This window comes from Pteropus vampyrus, unplaced genomic scaffold, assembly GCF_000151845.1.
Source record: "Pteropus vampyrus isolate Shadow unplaced genomic scaffold, Pvam_2.0 Scaffold304, whole genome shotgun sequence".
Lineage (NCBI taxonomy): Eukaryota > Metazoa > Chordata > Mammalia > Chiroptera > Pteropodidae > Pteropus > Pteropus vampyrus.
The window spans coordinates 594,528-614,761 of record NW_011889085.1 but is presented as its reverse complement, the minus strand read 5'-3'; the positions used below and the strand labels follow the sequence as shown (position 1 = coordinate 614,761).

General features: G+C 54.5%; 2 protein-coding genes across 5 annotated transcripts in view; one reads left to right on the top strand and one right to left on the bottom strand.

Moving 5' to 3' along the window:
• UHMK1 (U2AF homology motif kinase 1) overlaps positions 1–2,701 on the bottom strand; it is a 20,227-nt gene extending 17,526 nt beyond the window's left edge. The window contains exons 1-3 of one of the 3 annotated variants that reach the window (XM_011377033.2): positions 2,267–2,701; positions 916–1,208; positions 179–370 (exon numbers count right to left, since the gene is read on the bottom strand). In XM_011377033.2, the coding sequence (XP_011375335.1) occupies positions 179–370; positions 916–1,208; positions 2,267–2,534 (753 nt within the window). In that variant the 5' untranslated portion in view covers positions 2,535–2,701. The remainder of the gene's footprint in view (positions 1–178; positions 371–915; positions 1,209–2,266) is intronic. The other 2 variants (XM_023521471.1, XM_023521472.1) reach the window with 2 other exon arrangements.
• A 70-nt stretch (positions 2,702–2,771) lies between these two features.
• Positions 2,772–20,002, top strand: SH2D1B (SH2 domain containing 1B). 2 transcript variants are annotated; one of them, XM_023521474.1, is made up of 5 exons: positions 2,774–2,891; positions 2,977–3,127; positions 3,544–10,456; positions 17,352–17,415; positions 19,128–20,002. In XM_023521474.1, exons 3-5 carry the CDS (start codon positions 10,323–10,325, stop codon positions 19,710–19,712), a joined length of 783 nt encoding a protein of 260 aa, XP_023377242.1. In that variant the 5' UTR covers positions 2,774–2,891; positions 2,977–3,127; positions 3,544–10,322; the 3' UTR covers positions 19,713–20,002. The 2 variants fall into 2 exon arrangements, with proteins under 2 accessions (XP_023377241.1, XP_023377242.1); XM_023521473.1 differs by having other exon boundaries at positions 2,772–3,127.
• Positions 20,003–20,234: the final 232 nt, after the last annotated feature.

The window sequence follows — 20,234 nt, the reverse complement described above, 5'->3', positions numbered from 1 at the left end:
TGAGCCTGCAATGCTCACTCGCATCTGCAGCCATGGGTGTGAGTGGCCTGTGAGGGACTGTAACGCAGGACAAGGGGCACGGAGGAGATGGAGCAGTGGCCTCAACGAGAACCGCCGTAAGCCAAGTTCCCTGACACTGGGGTTGCGATCCCCGAAGCAAAGCGCTGGGGCAAGTTACCTTCCATTCCTGAGATCTGACTGTATGTTTCAGTTTCATTCCTGAGAACATTTCCAGTAAAATGATTCCTAGGCTCCACAGATCGACAGCTGAGGTACATTCTGTGTCACTCTGCAGGCCAGCCTGGGCCAAGCAATTTTGCAGTTCTGCTTCCGGAGCCCGATACCCGTCTGTCTGAATATACTTCACATCCTAAAGAAGATGAGTAAATATTACAACCAGTAGAAAACTGCTCAGTTTCCATCCAACTTCTAGTCCTCAGCTATCACGATTCTGCAGTTCATGAACTGGGCAGTTCTCATAGGCAAGCTGGGCACCTTCCACGCAGCTATGCGTTTCTTTGGACAGTCTCTTGCCTGTTAGGCACTGAGGATGAACAAAGACACTGTGCAAAGAGCTGACAAACCGAGGGAAGGGTTTGCCAGAACTGACACACGTGTTTTCCTATGAGCCCCAACACTAAAGACACCGTAACAGTAATTCGGCAAGGAACCCAATGCTCAAAGAATACAAAAGCATTCCGTGTAGGTGGAGTACTCTTAACAGTCCCAGAGCTCTCCTGGAGTTCACCAGTTCCCCGACCTGACCGAAACGCATGTCCTTTTCCACATGGTGGCACTGACATTCTTTTTATTGCTTCATCTGCAGGTACTTCTGTATTGCAGGTAGCAACATCTCTTAAGCCTCTACTAAGCCACCTCTACTTTTAAATATATTTGGCTTAGACCATTTCTTACCTGATTGCCTTCTTTGAAGCTGAGTCCAAAGTCGATGAGTTTAAAGCATTCATTCTCTGCACTCCACAGTATGTTACGTGGTTTGAGGTCTGCATGCACATAACCCTCATGGTGAAGAAAAGCAAGGGCCTCCAGCACGTCTCTGGCACAGTGCTGTATCATCCACATGGAGCAACCCTGGTGGCTGGAATACATGAGCAGCTCCGACACACTGACATCCAGGAGTTCAAGCAACAGACAACGTGATGGCACATTTGGAGAGAAGTGGATGGTAAAGACTCCATATAAAGTCACTAGAAAAACAAATGATGATACTTTCAACATCAGACTCAGTAAGTGACTACTGAAGTAGGTAACTCTGCACGGTACGAATTTGGGACACTCTAGATAACTTTGATGAGCAAGCAAGCTTCCTCTTAATTAATTTTTCCCATGAAAAGATTTTTAGGCAACTGGGTCATTTTAAGAAAATAAGGTGAGACAACCTTCAATAGCTGGCTACTAAAGATATTAAATATGGCACAATAATTCAAATTGTTTCACCAAGCACAAACTGGTGGGTGGATCGTGCTTAGGGTGCCAAGCAAAACTGAGCAAAAGTAAAAATCCAAATATTAAGTACTGCTCTTAAGACAAATATCACAAGACTGGTTCTTGATCCAAAATAGCACTCTATAATCTAAATATTAAAAGAAGAGCTTAAGACTTTTAAGATGACATTTTAACCTAATCTTGCAGATTCAACAAGTTCTTGGGCCTGCCAACATTTCTCTCTTAAATACCATGGTTATGTACACCATGTAGCAAGCTTAAAAAAAAAAAGTAACACGAGCATTAAATTCTTTCCCCAAATGGTAATATAAAGAAAGATCACTCTTCAAATTATCCTCGCCAGGAAGTGAGACGTTTATCAGTCCAAGTGTACAACTGTCACACCTCTATAAGGACCCCTGCAATACTGAGTCACTTCTCCCAAAGCCACATATGTCAAGCAAGTAACGTGCTAATATGAGTTACCAGAATTAATGTCACAAATCCTGAAAACAGTTCCCTTTTTCACTAGCATGAAAAGATTCACGTTTCCGTACAAGACCTGCCGACCTAGCACAGACGTGCCTCCTTTCACGACAGGACACAATTCGTGCTAACGGAGTGGGGGAGGGGGCTGCTCCGGTAAGGACCGAAGCACAGAATTTGTCGGCTACTCTGCGACACTGGGGACAGCGACTGCCAGCTCTGCCGTCCGGACAGCGTCACCGTGTGGGGGGTTGGGCAGGGCCTCCATCGGTGACAGCGGGACGCGGACGAGGGACGCCGGCGGGGAGCGAGCGCGGCGGGCGGCGGCGCTCACCGATGTTCCGGTGTCCCTGCAGCTGCTCCAGCGCCGCCCTCTCCTTCCGGAAGCCGTACTCGGCGGCCGAGGCCGCGGCCCCGGTGGTGCCTGGAGGCAGGAATTGCTTGAGCGCTCCGGGGGGCGAGCCAGGGGAGCCGCAGCAGCGCACCCGGTACACCGACGCCGACGAGCCGCTGCCCAGGCGGCTCTGCACCTGCCACAGCCGCCCGAAGGCCTCCAGGAAGCGCGGCGGCTCGGCGCCCCACGCGCAGCCCGACCCCGCCATCCGCGCGACTCAAGGCGACACGGGAGCGACGCGAGGCCCGGGTAGCCGGCAGCGCCCGCGGTCACATCCCCGCCGCGGGACAGCGGCTCCGGCTCCGCAGGGAGGGGCGCGCCGCCGCAGCAGCCGCGCTCAGGCCGCCATGACACCGGAAGCCGCGCGCGCCCTGCCGGAAGCCGGAAGCGGAGACGAGCGGGTCCCGTGGGCGGAAGGGGCGGGTCTGGGGCTGGTTCCAGGGGAGGTGGGCGGGGCGGGGACGCCTCTACCTTGCCGCTCCGCGCGGGTTCCGCGCTCTCAGCCGGTCGGCGCGCGCTTCCTGAGCAACCGCATCAGTGTGGTGTGTGCGGCCTTCCCTGTTGGGTAATTCCACGTTTTCCGAGTCAAACTCCATTTGGATGGGGCCGCGCAAACTTCATCTTCACTTGCCCGGTCTCGGTTCCCGCAGGTTCCCTCCGAGGTGTGCGGACGAGAAAGGGCCGCAGCCTAAACCTGGCACGCTCGGGAGGCGGCCCACAGACGCAGAGACGGAAGGTGGACGTTGCTAACCAAGCGGGTCACGGGTGGTCGCGTCCTCGCCTGTAGTCTCCGGGACAAAGGTCAGTCTTTGCCTTTGGAAGTGCCTGTCGTCTGGGCGTCTGGGATGACGCGCCTCTGAGATGCCGGGGTGACTTTCCCTTGCTCACCTCGGAGGCTCAGCCGCCTGCACCTGCCGGGGGAGGGGGCCTCCCGGGTGCTGGTCCCCGCATACCGCCCTCCGCGCCCGCCCTGAAAATGTGTGTCTCGCCATCTGGCTTTGTATCCAGCCGCAGAGATGGCCCCCCTTTGCTTTCTCCCGCCCCTTACCCCACCACCAGTGGATGTCCCTGACCCTCCTACGCCTTCTCCTTTGAGTCTAACTTACAAAATAAGCTGCGAAGCTGCCATTTTCCAGAGCATTTCCATAGTGCCTTGAGCTTTTCCTTCCCGCATGTCCTCCAACTTTGGCTCAAAGTCTTACAAAACTTTCCTGTAGGCTGGGCGTTCTTTGGTCCACTGGTCCCAGGCGCGTGCGGTGCTTCTGCCGGCATAGTGGAGGCTGAGGAGCCATCTGCTTTTCAGTCTCCCGGCTCATCATCTCGCCTGGTTGCCCTGCGATGTGCTTTGTTCCCTCCGCATGGCCCTTCTGAGATCCATACCGACCTCTTGAGAGCTTGGGCTTTGGGAAACAAAAAGTCAGATTTCTGGTAATGTTTTATATCATTATGGGTCTGGTAATTCCTCTGCTCTTTGGTAATTAGAGCATAAAGATATACAACTGGTCTACAAAGCAATTTTATAATAGTGTTAAGTTTCACAGACATTAAACATGTATTCTTTTCTCGATTATAGTTTTTTGTTGCTAAACAAATTACTGCAAAACTTAGCAACTTGAAACAACAATAAACGTTTTTGTCACACGTAATTCTGTAGGATTGAATTCAGAAGTAGCATCATGGGTGGCTCTAGCTTAGGGGTCTCTCATGAGTTTGCAGCCACAGTCAGGATTTTGGCCGCAGCTGCAGCGTGGACTCCCAGGATGGCCCCTCACCTGGCTGTTGGCAGGATGCCTCAGTCCTCAGCATGCAGACATCTCTCTAGGCATCTAGCTTCCCTCAAAACAAGTGGTGAGGGACAGCAAGATGGAAGCTGCATGTCTTATGACCTTCTGGTAAAGGGATCCCAAGGAGTATCTATTTTGGGTTATTCTTGGTACCCCCTGACGTAACAATCCAATCAAAGAATCCATTATTCCTGGCATCGTAAATCTCTATTTCAAGGGACTTTGATCCAGTTCTCTTCTACACCGTCAGGGAGGTAGACCAGCTGGCGATCTGTCACGACATGTCCTTTTTCGCCAAATCCCACATCTCCGTCAACATCAGAAGCAGCTTTAGGAAGAGGCTGAGCTTGCCCTGTGGCTCTGGAGAGCCAGCCCAGGCTTCACCCGGACCCTCTCAGACCTATTTTCTTTGGCCTATATTTTTAGTGATGAAATAGCTGCTTTGGTATAATTAAAACAGCAGATGTATATTATCTCACGAAGAACCTGGGCTCTCGGTAAGACCTGCGCCCCTGGCTGAGTTCTCCACTCCCGTGCTTAGAGCCAGGAGAACCCGTCAGAACGAGGTTGGACCTTCTCATCAGAGCTCCTCCGCAGTGAGCTGCAAAGATGCTACAGACGACTTCGTGTTCCTTGGCGCCGCTGCCAAGCATTTCCTCCAGGCTTTCGGTCGCCTGGCGGCATCTGAGGGACTGAGTCGCATTTGCTTTTCCTGCCCGTTTCCTGCCCTTCGGATGGAGGGCCACGTGTGTTGCAGGATTCATCTTGCGGGTCCCTTTTTGGAGAGTCCGGGGGCCAGCTAGACAGCAAATCCCATCCTCTCCAAAATCGAATTTGAAATCTCAGCGGACTGGAAGCTCCTGGCGGCCCAAGATCTGGAAGGAGTTTAGGGTTTCGATGGGTCCCCATTGCGGCTACAGTGGGGAAGTTACAGTCTGAGGCCCTGGAGCCTCATTGTGAAGCCCTGCGGAAATGTCTCCCAAACCCAAAACACGGTGGGAACCTTCCAGGCTGTAAAGGGACAACTGCTTTAGCAGCCAGGTCTGATCCACGATCACACTCCTTGGCCAAATGGTACAGGAGAGCCGGGCAGGTCCGCTCATGCTGGGGCTGCAGCCTCAGGACCCAAAGGTGGGTCGGGCGGCCTGAGAAGACCCATCTGTGACCGAAAGGGAGACAGTGTGTGAGGAAAGGTGGAAACTCAGTGCGCAGAGCACTTGTGAGCTGCCGCATCATCCTCGATAACAACAACGGGGCTGTATAGAAACTGGACAAATGGTTTTTCCCCTGTCTACTCCTATTTTACCCCTTGCAGTTTTCTTCCCGAGGAGGCAGGCAAAACTTAGAAGAGAAGCTTTTTTGCCAGACGGATCTGGGAGAAGGCAGGGAAGGCAGGCCCCGCCCTACTGGCCCCGCCCTACTGGCCCCGCCCCCGAATCCGACCTCGGTTTCACGAAATGCTTCCCGCCCTGGAGCTGAGTCTCCCTGTCGCCTCCGCGTTGCCGCAGGACTGCAGCCCTGCGTCCAATGGCGCGCGCCCTGCCGGCCTCGGCCGACAGCCCTGGTCCTGCTTTTAGTCAAGCGCGTGGTTTCTGGGAAGCCTGCTGACCCCTCCGGGCCTCGCCTCTTCCTTCGTCAAACAGTGGCAACAAAATGTACGCCTTCCGCATCCTTCCGAGTCTGGCATGCCCCGTGCCCTGGCCCTGGGCACCCACGCTCTTCCCGCCCTCCTCTTCCTTTCTCCTCTCCTCTCCAGCCTTTCCCGGCCATGCCCTGGAGCCCCGCAGCCTCTTCTTTCTGCCCCGTCCCCAACCTCTCTGACACAGGACCTTCAGTCGGGGGAAAGGCCTTGCTGGGCAGGGCCCATGTGGACCCTGTGCCCCTGAAAGGTCATGCAAGGGAGGCATCTCTGACCCCTGCATGAATGACTCATTTCATGGATGGATGGATGAATGAAGGATGATGGGTGGATGGACAGATGGATGGATGAATGATAGATGGATGGTCGGCTGGCTGGATGATGGATGATGGGTAGATGGACAGATGGATGGATGGCCGGATGGGTGGATGGATGATGGATGATGGATGATGGATGGTTGGATGGGCATGTGCGTACATGTGTGTGCATGCCTTTTCTTGGCAGCCCCAGACCTCTCGGAGCACTCCCAGGGCCTGGAGGTGGCAGGGGTCAGTTTCTGGCATGGGGCCGCCGGGTAGGGAGGCAGAGATGTGGCTGCTTGCAGGCTGCAAGGCTGCACGCCAGCTCCACTCCTCAGGGCCTTTGCTTGCTTCTGAGTATTTCAATTTTTTACTAAAGTGAGGCACATAAAATTATTTTCTGTCATATAAAATTGGCACATAGCTCAGAAGCTTACCTGCATGTCAACGGTTGCTCGTATTTACTTAACACCAAGGTATTATTTTCAGTAACCAACATAGTTAGTTATAATGTAGCTGTTAAGACTTTCTGAGAGGATGAATGAGAGACGCTTTGTGGCAGAGGCTCCTGGGGAAATCGGGCAGTTCAAGGCGAGGGGGGTCAGAAGCTGCACAAGTTCAATGTCGTGGTGAGACCAGGCACACACTGAGTGATCACCTTAAAAATCCAAACCAATTAAGACAGCAAAATTTCAGTGTACGTCAGTGTGTCGGTAGGGTCCTCTTTGAAAAAAAAAAAAAAAACCCACTCAAATAGCCTAAATGGGGGGCATTTCCTGTCCTCCCATGGGAAGTCCCAAGGAGGTGGGCCTCTCGGTCAGCTCGGGGCCACCGTCAAGGACACAGATCCTCCTCAGAGGGCAGCCAGGTCTCGTGGTCCCAAGATGCTTGCCGAGGTCCAGGCATCTCACCCAGACAGCGCTGCCCTCCCCAGGGAATTCTGACTCTAGAACAAAAACCACAGGCCGGGCCCTGACTCTGTTCCAGGAACACTGTGTGCATGTCCTCGATTACCCCTCTCAGCAACCCTGTACGACAAGTATAATCGCCACCCCCGTTTTCTAGAAAACGGAGGCGCAGATATCGAAGCACCCTGCACTAGGTGCTGAGTGGTGGCCGGGGATTCAGACCCGGGCAGTGACTGTGCTGGACCACTGCAGCACCCCGCCCTGCCCCGGCCAGGTCGGCCCCCAGAGTCACGGGGAGGCCAGGAATAGAGGCGCGTCACTGTAGCGTAAGTTCTGGGAACGATGCTGCCGCCGTGGCCAGCTGTCTGGGGAGACGGACAAAGCTTCTCTTCTAAAATGAGGCAGCAGGGAGTGAGCGGGAGGCCGCACGCCGTCTGCCCCCTGCGGGGCCTCCTGGGGAGCACGAGTTTCACACGCTGCTACGGCTGGGTGGCCTTGGCCTTCCACCGCGTTCACCCGCACTGTCCACTTCCCGTAGGACTTCTCACTGTGCAAACGTGTAACTCATATTTGGCCTCCTGCACGCTCGGACTGGACGACAGACTTCTTTCTGCCTGTAAGCTGGGTTGATTTGACATCTTCAGTAGAAAATAAAAACTAACACCAGCTAGTTTACGGCAAAGGAAAATGTATTAAAGTGGCAAAAAGCCAAGGGCAGGAGTGTAGCCACCTCAGGCACCACCGGATCCAGGAAGTGGAGGCCTGCGGGAAACGAACAGATGGCCTCGCTCTTCTCTCGGTGTTTGGGACAGAGTTGACGCCCATCGCTGTGTAAGTCTGAGGCATCCAGTACGACGACGTGACGTGCATGCGTTGTGAAATGAGGACCACGGCTTTCATAATCACCTTCCTCTCATGGAAATACAAAAAAAAAAAAAAGAAAATCTTCCACTTTGTGACAGGAACTCTTAGGGCCTGCCCCCCTCACGGTCCCACACGTCACCCGGCACACTGGCCATCGCGTCCCCAGGACTGCCCTACCTGGTGCCGGGAGTTTGCACCTTCCGGGCCCCTCCCTCCAAGTCCCCCTGCCCCCACCTCTGGCAACCACAAGCGGTCTGACCTCTTTTTCTATGAGTTTGGCTTTTTTCTCCCTTTTATAAAGAGTTTGCATAAAACGAGATCCTATGGTGTTTGTCTTCCTCTGGCTGACTTCTCTCAGCATAATGCCCTCGAGGTCGGCCACGTCATCAGAGACGGCAGGGCTCCATTCTCTTTGTGGACGTGTGACACGCCGCTGTGCGTGTGTGCCACGGCCACTGTGTCCGTCGATCCATCGGTGGGCGCTGAGGCTGCTTCCACATCTTGGTTCTGTGACGCTGCAGTGAACACAGGGGTGCAGATAGCTTTTCAAATTGGCGTTTTCGACGTCTCCCGATATATGCCCAGGAGCAGGATTGCTGGGTCATATGATGGTTCTCTTTTTAGTTTTTTGAGGAACCTCCACTCCGTTTCCCAAACACAGTGGCTGCACCCACAGAGCACGTGGGCCCCCTTTTCTCCACATTCTCGCCAGCACTTATCTTCCGCGTCTTTTTGATGACAGCCATTCCCACAGTGTCCGATGGTGTCTCATTGTGGTTTTGATTTGCATTTCCCTGATGATGAGTGACGTCGAGCACCTTTCCATGTGTCTCTTGGTCCATCTGTATGTCCTCTTTGGAAAAATGTGTGTTCAGGTCCTTTTCCCATTTTAAAATCGGATATATGTTTTTTCTGTTGAGTTGTGTGCGTTCTTCACTACTTAGAGGTTAACCCGTTGTAGACGCACGGTTTGCAGACCGTCTTGCCCGCTCTGCGGGGTGCCGCTGCTCCTGTCCGTGAGCCCGCTTTGCTCTTCATTGCGTGGACGAGTTGTCCCTCTCACCCCGGCCGCTGCGTGCGGCCGCCCGTCCACGGCACAGAGACACCCGTCATGCAGCCGTTGCCAGGAGGCGCGTCTCCATCCTCTCCCGCCCGCCAACCCGCTCTCTTCCCTTCCGCGTCTCCTCCACTTTCCTCACTCAGGGTCTCTGCTTAGCCCTTCTTGGGTCAGGCCCACCCCGGGCCCAGCCAGCGGTGTCTGCGAACACGTCGCTAGGCTTTGATTTCCATAGACGAGAGACCGGCGTGGCCGTGTCCTGTGCAGCTTCTCTCAAAGGTGGCATGGAATCAGCAAAACATAAGGAGGGGAAGATTTTTTTTTTTATTTTGAAAAACCTTCAATACCCCCCAAAATAGAGTCGTTAACACGGTGAGCCGCAGACACCGCCACCCAGCCATGGAGGAGCACTCACGGAAGCACAGTGCCCTTACAGCCACCGCTGCGCCTAACAAAACCAGGAGTGATTCCAGGGGCATATATAACTGTATCAACCCATCACTGTACCCAGAAACCTACAGTGTCATCTGTCAGTTATGTCTCGATAAAGCTGGGGAAAGGCCGTAGAAATTACCTCCAGGGCTGCCTCCCGCCCTGAGGTCACAGACCACGGTGGAAGAGGCCAAGCAGAAGGGGCTTTCTCTTCAATGCCAGGGGTCTAAACAGGTTAAATGTCGCTGGCCGATAGACGCTTCTTGGTCTTCATGGGGACGCATCGCTGCACTGACCGCACAGCCCGGTGTCCCTCCCGCCTGCACCTGCTGCGTCCCCGAGTGCCGAGGGTGTTGGAGACGGGTTTGTTCCCCGTGGCGAGGAGCCTCGGCCAGGGACAGGCCGTCCCCCTCAGAGTCTAGCTACTTTCTGTTCCTGTTGGCATCTTCCCTCCTTCGTGCCTTTTGACCCCTGGAAGCCCTTTTGACTGCTCCCATGTGTCTAAATGCATCCGATCCCACGTGGCGCATGGCCGCTTTCCAAGCCTCTTCGGAGCTCAGCACGATCACAGGCAGCTTCGGCCGAAGATGGGCTCCTGTTAAACAGGAAGCAGTGATGTGTGCCCTACAAGGGGTACCGGAGCCAGTGGAGGTGGGCCTTGGTCACTTAGGATGACACGCCGCTGCACCCTAGTTCTGGGAGCTTGACTTCCCCATTGAAGCCCCAGGAGGGCCTCAGAGTCTGTCCACCAACCAGCTTACACGGTCCCGCCGGACGCTCAGACACCTCTCACCCACATCCGTGAGTCACATTCGGGCCATCTACGAACTGAAAGCTGTGGTCATCACTTCTCATTTCCTGTTCTTGTTATACCAGCTGAGTCCACAGAGCAGCCTCAAGTCATTCCCGACGGCCAGAGCAGGAAGAGGCACCTCCCGCGGGGCCAGCGCCCCCCAGCCCCCTCCTCAGAGCCCCCCTGGGCTTGGAGCTGGTCGGGGGTCCGCGGGGCCCCCATGGATCTGCCTTACTACCACGGCCCGCTGTCCAAGAGGGCCTGCGAGAAGCTGCTGCTCCAAGACGGGGCGGACGGCAGCTTCCTGCTGAGGGACAGTGAGTCAGTGCCCAGCGCCCTGTGCCTCTGCGTCTTGTGAGTAGCCTCGCCTTCCACGTGCCGCGGCCGCGGTGAGCGCGGGGCCGGGGGAGGAGGACGGAGCTTCGCTCTGTGCGACCCTGATGAGCAGGGAGGGCTGCGTCGGCCCCCACGGCCCCCGCCCCCGCCCGGTGCCTGTGCCCGAGCAGCCGGCCTGGGGCAGCAGAAGCGGGGGTGATGGCGAGGGGAAGGGCCGCAGGCAGCACGGGGGGCGAGGGGACACAGCCGTGACGGCGTCTGTTTGGTCGGGAAAAGGCCAGGGCCCCTCAGAGAAACTTCTGGCTGAGAGACCAGGTGTTCGCATCTGTCCTGCTGGCTTCATTCACGGTGCTCCGAATACTGAGAACGTTTCCAGTTCCGTGAGGTGGGGCCCGGCTCCGCACACCCCGCCCCTCCCCCTTGTCCCTGTTGGGGCTGCAGGAGCAGGCGCCGCACTGCAGACAGAGGCCTGGGCTTCTCCCACTTGCTGGTGCCAGGGCACAGCAGGTGCTGCCAGAGCCCGCTTCGGCATGGCGCCCCAGGCCCGGCCTCGGGTGCCTGGGGAGGGTCTCGGCTCGCCCGGGCAGCGAGCAGTGGCAGGGGCCTGTGCTGGTCAGCACCTTGGAGACTAACGAGCTTCTCCTCCGCTATCACGGAAACTAAAGCCCAGTTTCTCCCACGCGACGGTGCCTTAGGACGAGGGGCCGTGAGGACAGAATAGGCTGGGAGATGTGCCTCTCTATGTGACGCTGGGGACACGGCCGTGAGAGAGAAGGCCTTAGGTGTCTGCAGCTTGAACTTTCAGGCTATGAGTGATTTTTTTTTGCGTATTTTTAGCACTGCGTGTTTCCTCTTTTGAGATTTGTGCAACCGCGTTCTTTACTCTTTTTTTAGCTTTGGCTGATTGTCTTCTTCTTTACTCATTTTTACTCCTCAGTTTTTATACACGAAGGAAAGACAATGTTTCCCAAAAAGGACACACGTAAGATAACTCTAGACCAATTTCAATTTCATTTAATACCCATTTTCAACAAACTACTCACCCAATAGAAACCAGTAACACATCAAATACATTATGCTCAAGAATGGCCCAATCTAAGGCATCGAGGATATTAGAAAAATTATTAAGTACATATTAATAGGTCAGAGGTTACTAACTGCATAACTTACTCAGATTTGCTTAAAGGGTCTTAGATAAAACTCAACATCCACCCCTCAACTCCCCCCCCACACACAAACACCTTCCTGATCGTGTGGCGTAGAGACTTCCTTGACCAAAGGCCACATGAAGCACCAGAATTCTCACTAAAATCATGAAGAGCCAACAATATTATCAGCACTGCTATGTAATATTTCCCTGGAGATATTAGCAAGTCTGATCAGTCAGAGAAAATAAATGTAAAATCTGAAAAGGAAGACAAAAAGTTCTTATTCACAGTTGAAATGATTTTATACTTGTGAAGTTTAAAATTTAACTGAAAAAAAAACTAAAAACAATAAGAAAATTCTATAAGGATATGTTTATAAATTGAAACTTAAAAATCAATAGCTTTCCCACACAGAAATAATAACCAGTAAGAAAATGTTATAAAACAGCTCATTTACATTAGCAAAAAATAATACTATGCAGGAATAAATGTAATATGAAACGTGAAAGACTTGTGTGAAGAAAACTTCAATATCTAGTAGAAGACCACAGTGAACGGAAGCATTTTGGTTTACTATAATTCATCTCTACATTTAGCATTTTTCCAGTAAAAAAATCAATGAAATTTGAAATTTTTCTTCAAGGATAGTAAACTTTATTCAGGTGAGACATGGAGCACAGGGAACCTGCCAGAATAGTGGGGATTTTCTGATTAAAAAAAGAGAGGACTAGCTTTACCGAATATTAAAATACAAGATGTCCATCGATAGACTGGATAAAGAAGGGGTGATACACACAATGGAATATTACTCAGCCATCAAAAGGATGAAATCCCTCCATCTGCAACAGCATGGACAGACCTAGAGGAACTATGCTGAGGAAATCAGACAGACAAAGACCAATGCCACATGATTTCACATGTGGAATCTAAGGGAAAAAACCAAACAGAAACAGACGCGTAGCTACAGAGAACACACTGATGGTTGCCAGGTATGGTGGGGTTGGGGGCTGGGTGTCAAAGGGGAGACGGTTAAGAGGTACAGATTGGCAGTTACGAAATAGCCGCCGGGCTGCGAAGCACAGCGCAGGGAAGGTGGTCGACCGTCCTGTAATGACGATGTGTGGCGCCAGGTGGGGACCAGACTAATCAGGGGACAGTGGGCGCCATTTCATAAATTACGTAAATGTCCAAACGCTACGTTATCCACCTGAAACTAACATAAAATAATTGAATGTCGATTGTAATTGAAAAATAAATTTAAAAATAAGAAATAAAATAAGTTATAAGACTATAGTGATGAAACTAGTTTGGTGCTGACAGGGCAGTGGAATAGAGGATAGAGTCTGGTAGAAATATGGCCAGAGACATACGAAATTTAGCACGTGACTAAAAGAGCATTTCAAATCAGGAAGCAGAGACCATGACAGCTAGTTGTGTTGGGAAACTTGGCTGGTCACTTAGAAATCAATAAACCCGAAGGCCTTTCTTACTTCTGGGAGTAAAATTAATTCAAAGTGGTTATAATAAATAACTTATTTTTAAAAAATGAAACCATGTGCATTAGAAAAAAACATGGACTCTCAAAGAATTCCTGGGGTTGAGAAGTCCATTCTAAGCAAGAAACAAAACCCAGAAACCAAAAGAGAAAAGACTGAGAAACGTGGCCATTATAACGACGAAAGCAACCGAGGTTATAGTGACGTAAAGGCTATTGACAAACTGACAGAAAAAGTAAATAAGTAAACTCCTTAGCATGTAAGAGTTTTAAAGTTAATAGCAAACTTACAGGTAAAGCCTAAGAGGAGGGTACCCGAAAACAGAAATGTGGGAACAACTCATAACGCGGAGACCAGGACAGACACCGCAGGCGTTGGTCCCGCCCTCGGGAGGGGTGGTCCCGCGGGAGTAGATGCTGCATCGGAGACAGGGCATCCCGCACGGGGAGGGCGCGGCTGGTGGCAGCGGAGCGGGGCCCGCTTCCTGCTGGGCACAGTGTGAGCACGCCGCCTCCGCCGCCCAGGCGCCCTCTGCTCAGCGTGTGCCCTGGGACCCGCGTTACGAGTGCCCAAGTGGGGACCATGGGTGTGGCGGGCGGCCCTGGTGTGTGGCGCCATCCTCATTCGCTGTGCTGGATGGCAGCCCGCCCGCTTCTGTGCATTCACAGACCTCAGCGGGAACATCGCGGGGCAGGTGAGAGATGAAGGAAGCCACACGAAGCAGTGGCCCATGGGGACTGAGGACAGGAAGTGTTTACCTGATTGCACAGCCTGATAGAGCCTCCCGGAAATGCCAACGGGCAAGACACTGGGCTGGGACGCCTGAGCGTCAGACGCTACAGCCACTGAGCCTCTGCGGCCGGTCCAGTCAAAGCGGAGTCGACACGCGGAGCCACGGGACTCGGAGGCAGAAGGACCTTCCAGCCACGGGACACCGTGGCGAGGCGCACGGCCTCGCTGAGGCAGCAGATGAAGAACGAGATGGAGAGACCCAGGGATCACCTCCAGCTCTCAGATTCTGAGGTCTTTGGAAAAACCCAAGGTCAGGGGGAAAAAAACAATTCAAACGTTTTTGTTGTTTCGGAAAAGTCAAGTGTAGAGAAAGGTACCAGTGAGCAAGCAGACACGATCTCAGCTTCGCGCTCGGAGCTGTCTCTGGGATGCCAGCACGCGTGTGCAGGCGCGTGTACACACGTGGTACCTTGCACAGGACCGTGCGTGACTGGCTCTCTTCAAGGTGTCACAGGTGTCTGCCCACACCCCGTTGTGACCACCAGCGTTTTGTTGGTTGGCTACATCGTAACCGACACGTAACCAGATGCAGGTCACTTCCAACGCACGGAGTGTGACTCGACACCAGCACCTTGGCACCTGTTTCTTTGAGAGCTCACCTGGCCTCTCCTCGGGGTCAAAGCCTGGGTGCTGTGCCTCCGCACACCTCGGCACACCACACGACGCGAGGCGGCCCCAACGCGCACTCCGCTCACAGCCGGAGTGGAGGCCGGCGTCACGGGTGCTGGGACAGCCTCTGCTGGCTCGGGTGCCACCGTCGTGGCCCAGAAACGTGAAGACACACAGCCGACTTCACAGGACACACTCGATCCCATTTCCTCCAACTGATCTCTGAAGTTTAGTTAAAATAAAACTAAAACTCAAACATAAACACATCTCCCCACAACCGTGGTCACAGCGAGAGACCAACAACACCAGTGCGGGACGTCCAGGCGCTGAGCCCAGACCCGGGCGTGGCAACCCCGTCACCTCCCCAACCAGGTGACACCCGCTGCAGGGGGACCGCGGAAGGCCCGGCTGCTAAACCCTCAGAATCGCAGCTGAAGACGTAGCACCGAAGACTCAGCAATGGCCCCTGGCAGCCCGTGCACCTGACCGTCTTCCACGGCCGACGACCCGCGGGTCCCCGGAAGTGTGGGCGTCGCGCACACCGAGGGCCGTAATGCGGAGGAGCGGATGGCCGCCCATCCGAGGGGCCCGCCCAGCACCGTCCACACTGTCACAGGAGGGCCGAGGCCCTAACCGCAAACAGGAAGCGCTTTCTCTGTCTCACGCCAACCACCAACCATGAAAACAAGAGGCACAGATGCAAAATGAACGGAAGCAAAGTTGGAGCGCACGTAAGTCCCATTTACACCGTCTGTGTCGCGGCTCCCTGTGCAGCTTCATTGCGGAATCGCCGGCATCAAATATAAAGGGTACGGCTGGGGCGTTTTTGACCCTAACATGCGCCCATGAAACCACCGGCATAGCCCGGACCCCCAAGACACGACGGCCCCCTCCCGCCCCAGCCCAGGCCCCAGCATCTGCATTCTGGCCCCACAGCTGGACCCAGTGCAGCACCAACCCAAACGTGACCCCACTGGGCACGGAGCAGCAGGCTTCCTACCGGACTCCGTCACCCAGAGGTGCCGTCGCGAGGGTCCCCGGGAACCGGCAGTGTGCCATTCCAGGCACTGGTCCAGTCTGTCCTCACTCAACAGCCTTTGCCACTAACGCGGCTGCCGACACCTGTGACCGCGTCTGTGCGCGTGCTTTCATTCTCCGGGCGAAGGACGGGGAACGGGGTGGCCGCATCGTGTGTTCCGTGCAGGTTTATGTTTCTAAGAGACCACCAAGCCGTTTCCCAAAGGGACCGTCACTCTCGCCGACACGCTCGGAGTCCTGACGGCCCCACGCCCTCACTGACACTGCGTGTGGCCCGTCCTGTTAGCCACGCTGACAGGTGTGCGGTGTGTCTTGCTGTGCTTTTAATTCACCTTTCGCTAACGACTAGCACTGAGGTTTTCCAGGGGCAAGTAAGCCATCCGTACATTTTCTCTGATGCCGAGTCCATGCGAATCTTTCACCTGTCTAAAAATTGTATGTTCTTATTGTCTTATCGAGCCGTGACGATTCTTTACGTATTTTGGATGCGAGTTCCTCATGGGCTTAGGCAGTTTGCAAATATTCTCTCCCCTTTGGTGACTTCTCTTTTTGTCCTCTTAACAGTATATTTCAAAGGACAGAGGTTCTCGGTTTTAATGAAGCCCAATTCATCAATTTTTTTTCTTTTACGGGTTGTGGCTTTAGCATTGTATCTAGTAAATCCTTGCCTGACTCAATCCACAAAGATTTTTTCTCCTATTTCTTCCTAGCGTTTTACAGATTTAGGTTTCAGAGTTAGTGTAGCCCATTCTGATTTAATTTTGTGCCTGGGGTAAAAATGGTCCCTTATTTAAGACTTTAACTTCAGCTGCGTGGTGGCTGGGTTTCAGAAACCATGTGATCAACCAAATGCAATGCATGAGCCTTTTTGGGCCTGCTCAGAACCATGTTCTGTGAACAGACACACGTGAGTGCTCGCCGCAGCTGGGGGACGCTTTAACCAGGCACGTGTGGACAAGCACGCATGCGAACCTTGGCGTTGCTCATCATGTGATTTGGGGTCACCCAACGGTGTATCCAGGCCTCAGGAAACCTCACGAACAGGGCTGGGGCTTGAAGCCAATTGCAAAGCCTCCAGACAATCAGCGAAGGGGCCGGGCCACCTGTCCCTAAGGCTGTAACTTGCTGTCTGACTTCCTAATTCTGTCAAAACACCAGTCACTTGATTCCTTGGCACAGGAGCCAGTCAGATCATTAGAAGCTCACGTCAATGTGTTTGACTCTTGTGTTCACACGTTAGTGTTTTCTGTGGCATCGGAACCTGTTTAACAGCTGATAGAGACATTTAACGTGTGCCCTTTTCTCCTGGAAGCTGCCGTTAAATTGATACTGTGGCTTATAATCGATGACATCTTGGAATTGGAGACACATGGCGACATGTGCTGTTTCTTGCTTTGGAAGCTGCCAGGTTGGGTCTGTTGTCTAAATTCCGGTCGAATTCCTTAGCTGACAGCTCCTGTCCCAGGGAGCACACGTCACATCTTGGGACGAAATCCCAACATCCTCGTTTCAGTTACACCGAGGTGTCTCACGAGGATGATGACACAGCGTTCACTAAAGGATGCAGGAACAGCCCCGTGGTGTCCTGCTAGCTGCTCCCACTTAGCGCCGAGCGAGGGCTGGGGCCACCAAGGCCCGCCGCCTTCGCTGCAGCCCAGCTCCCACCGCCCGCACGGGGACGCCACACCAAAGCCCCACAGATGGGAGGGTCTGAAAAGGGCCGGTGTCTTTGGGATCCCAAGCTGGCAGAGGCCCTGCATACAGACGCAGCGGACGCTGCCTGGGTTTGCATGGACGAACAATGCGATTCACCCAGCCCTCTTCCCACAGGTTGAAGGACTTCATCTACACGTACCGCATCTTCCAAGAGAAAAACGGGTATTACAGCTTGCAGGTGAGAGCATGCAGGCGTCTGGGGGAGGCCAAGGCCACCCCTCGACTGCGCCTGCCGAGCAGAGGTGTCTGAACGGGGGGACGCCGTGCAGAGCTAGCATCACGTGATAATGGGGGCCCTGCCTTTCTCAGAGTATGGGGAGGCACTGGGTGTGGCCCTCTTTGCGTCACCAAGGTGGCAGGGACCTGCAGTCCTGGTTCCTTAGCCGCCAGCTGCATGCACCTGGGCTCCAGGTATGACGGCTGCTGACGAGGAGGCTAACAGACACGGGCGTCTGCGGGTTCGGGCGGTCGGGGCAAGGCCATCAGCGGGTCGTCCGCGGTCTCTTGAATTTTCCTGGTTTACTGAGAGCTGAGCTTAAAAGAGGTAAACTTTTTTGCTCCTTTTGAATTTCTTTCTCTGGCTCAGGAAGTAGTGTATAATCAATGTGCTTGACTCTTTAATTACCAGCGGGGGGTCTTGAAATGACCTTTCTGAAACACCTGCAGTTCAAGGTCAAGCAAACTTTACTGCAGGATTTATCAGGATCATCAAATGCTGGTATCCGCTGTGCCCGTGAAAGAGGTTAGAATATACAGTGATCCACGCGCACACACGCACACACGCCCCTTCCACAGAAAGGGGACGTCAGCGAGACAGCACGGACAGCAGCTGCACAAGGCCGCAGAGGAGGCGGCTGTGGAGGCGCCTGAAGCGGACCCCCTCGTTTGAATCCGAGTGTGGATGAGGGACAGCCTGGTCTTTAGGGAACACTGAAGCATTTACAGTTAAAGGGCCATCATGTCTGCAACTCACAAAATGTTTTAAAAGAATGTATATACGTGCATACACACATATATATGTACACACACACAAAGAGTCAAAAGCAGATAAAATGCTAACATTTGGGGTGTGAGTAAAGAATGTAGATGGAAACGTAAAAATATTTTTGCAACTTTTTTCAAGTTTGAAATGATTTCCAAGCGCACTGTCTTCTGAAGCGTGGTGTGCTTTGGACCACTCCTCCCTGGTGCCCACCTTGGCAAACTGGGTGACCCGCCCGGAGGGGCCGGCAGGCCAGCCACAGCTCACGCGGCCTGCGATGCTGCCGTCCAGGCGGACGGGGTCCCTCGCCTGAGGCCTCCCCACAGGACCTCAGTGTCAGCCTGACGCCATCAGGGAGTCGAGCCCCCGGCAGGCCAGCCAGCCCGTGACCCCTGCCCTCTGTGGGCAGTGCGGCAGCCACCGGGAGCCAGTGACAGCCACAAAGCCGAGCCCCTGAGTGTGAGGAAGCGGAGGCCTTTGGCGGTCGGTGGTCCTGTGTGCTAGGAGCTGTCCTTGGTCCCCAGCTGCGGACAGGGAACAAGCATGCAGCCTCCAGTGGGCCCTGCGGCCTGCGTCGGCCTCCATCAGCCTCCGCGTTCTCTTCTTCCCTGGACTCTGAGTTCACGAGCGTGGAAGCCGTATATTTGCACTTCCTGCCAGCAATCCACGACGCCAGGATCTGGTGTGTCTACAGGGACTGCCCAAGAGGGACCCACATGGTCACCCTCTTCACCCCGAGTGGCTGGATCACGGGTGTCTGACAGACAGGCCTCTGAGCAGCTGGTCGCTGACCCTGGGGCCTGCACTAAGCCGTTTGTCTTTGGTTTGCCAGCGGGGGCCGCGCTGGGCGTGTCACGTGTCACACATAGCTGTACGGTGACCAGGGTGTCCCTCTTGTGTCTCTGCAGACCATGGAAGGCGTTCAGAAGCAGATCTTCCCGAACTTGAAGGAACTGATCTCCAAGTTTGAGAAGCCAAACCAAGGGCTGGTGGTCGCCCTTCAGAAGCCAATCACCAGAAGCAGCCCGTGCCTGAGTGAGGGGAGGCTCAGGCTGGAGCTGGATGACATTTACGGTAATGGCGGAGTCAGGGAGCGACCCGAGTCCGGTCCCCAGAATGGCCCACCACAGCGCCTGCAGGGAGGAGCCGGCTTGCCGGGGGCCCAAGGCAGCCGACATGCTCCGCGCTGGGTGGCTGGGCAGCCTGGGCAGCTGCGGGCGCCTGCTTTCACACAGGGGTCTGGGGACAGATGGACACAGAGGCAGTCCTCAGGTGAGGGAGCTGCTTCCGCTGGTCCCCCCTGTGACGTTCCGTGTGGTACTTATGAAGTGTCCATCCACCTAGCTCTGGGGACAAACTCTGCAGGTGTGCAGCCACGTGGGGACCGTGCGGGGAGCCCACGCCCCTGGACGGCCCCAGGCAGCTATCACACGTCGCCAGCTTGGCTGTTTCGTCACTGGGACACTCAGTTACATTCCCGGGGCAGGAGATAGCAGGACCCACTGGCGGCTGAGAGCGGATGAGCTGAGGGAGGCGGGCAGAGGACAAGGCGTCCTGGGGACCAGTGTCACCGCCCTGCCGCTAGCCAACAAGCACGGCCGTTCCTGAGCACAGTGACCTTCCTGTACCTTGTCCCCTTGCTCTGTCCCCCATGCTGGGGCCTGCTCACCAGGTCCCCTTCTGCAAGCTCAGCTGCAGGTGACGCCCTTGGCCACTTCCCGCTGAGACGCAGAGTGACGAGCACGAGGGGCACAGCTAGGACCCCGAAGGCCAGATGGGCCACAGGGGGAGGCGGGGGCCGCGCGAGTTCCAGTGGTGGAGAACGGGGCACGTGTCCCAGAGGGCCCCTTAGAGGCTGTCCCCAAGACCGAGAAGAGAGTGGAGTGTCACCAGCGAGCTGTCTGCTCGTCAGCCCTGCCTACCCCTGCCCCACATCCCCTGCTGTGGCCTCCTCAGAACGAGGTTCAGATGTCCTCACTGTGGGCATGCCCGGGCTCCCTCCTGTTCCACGTGCT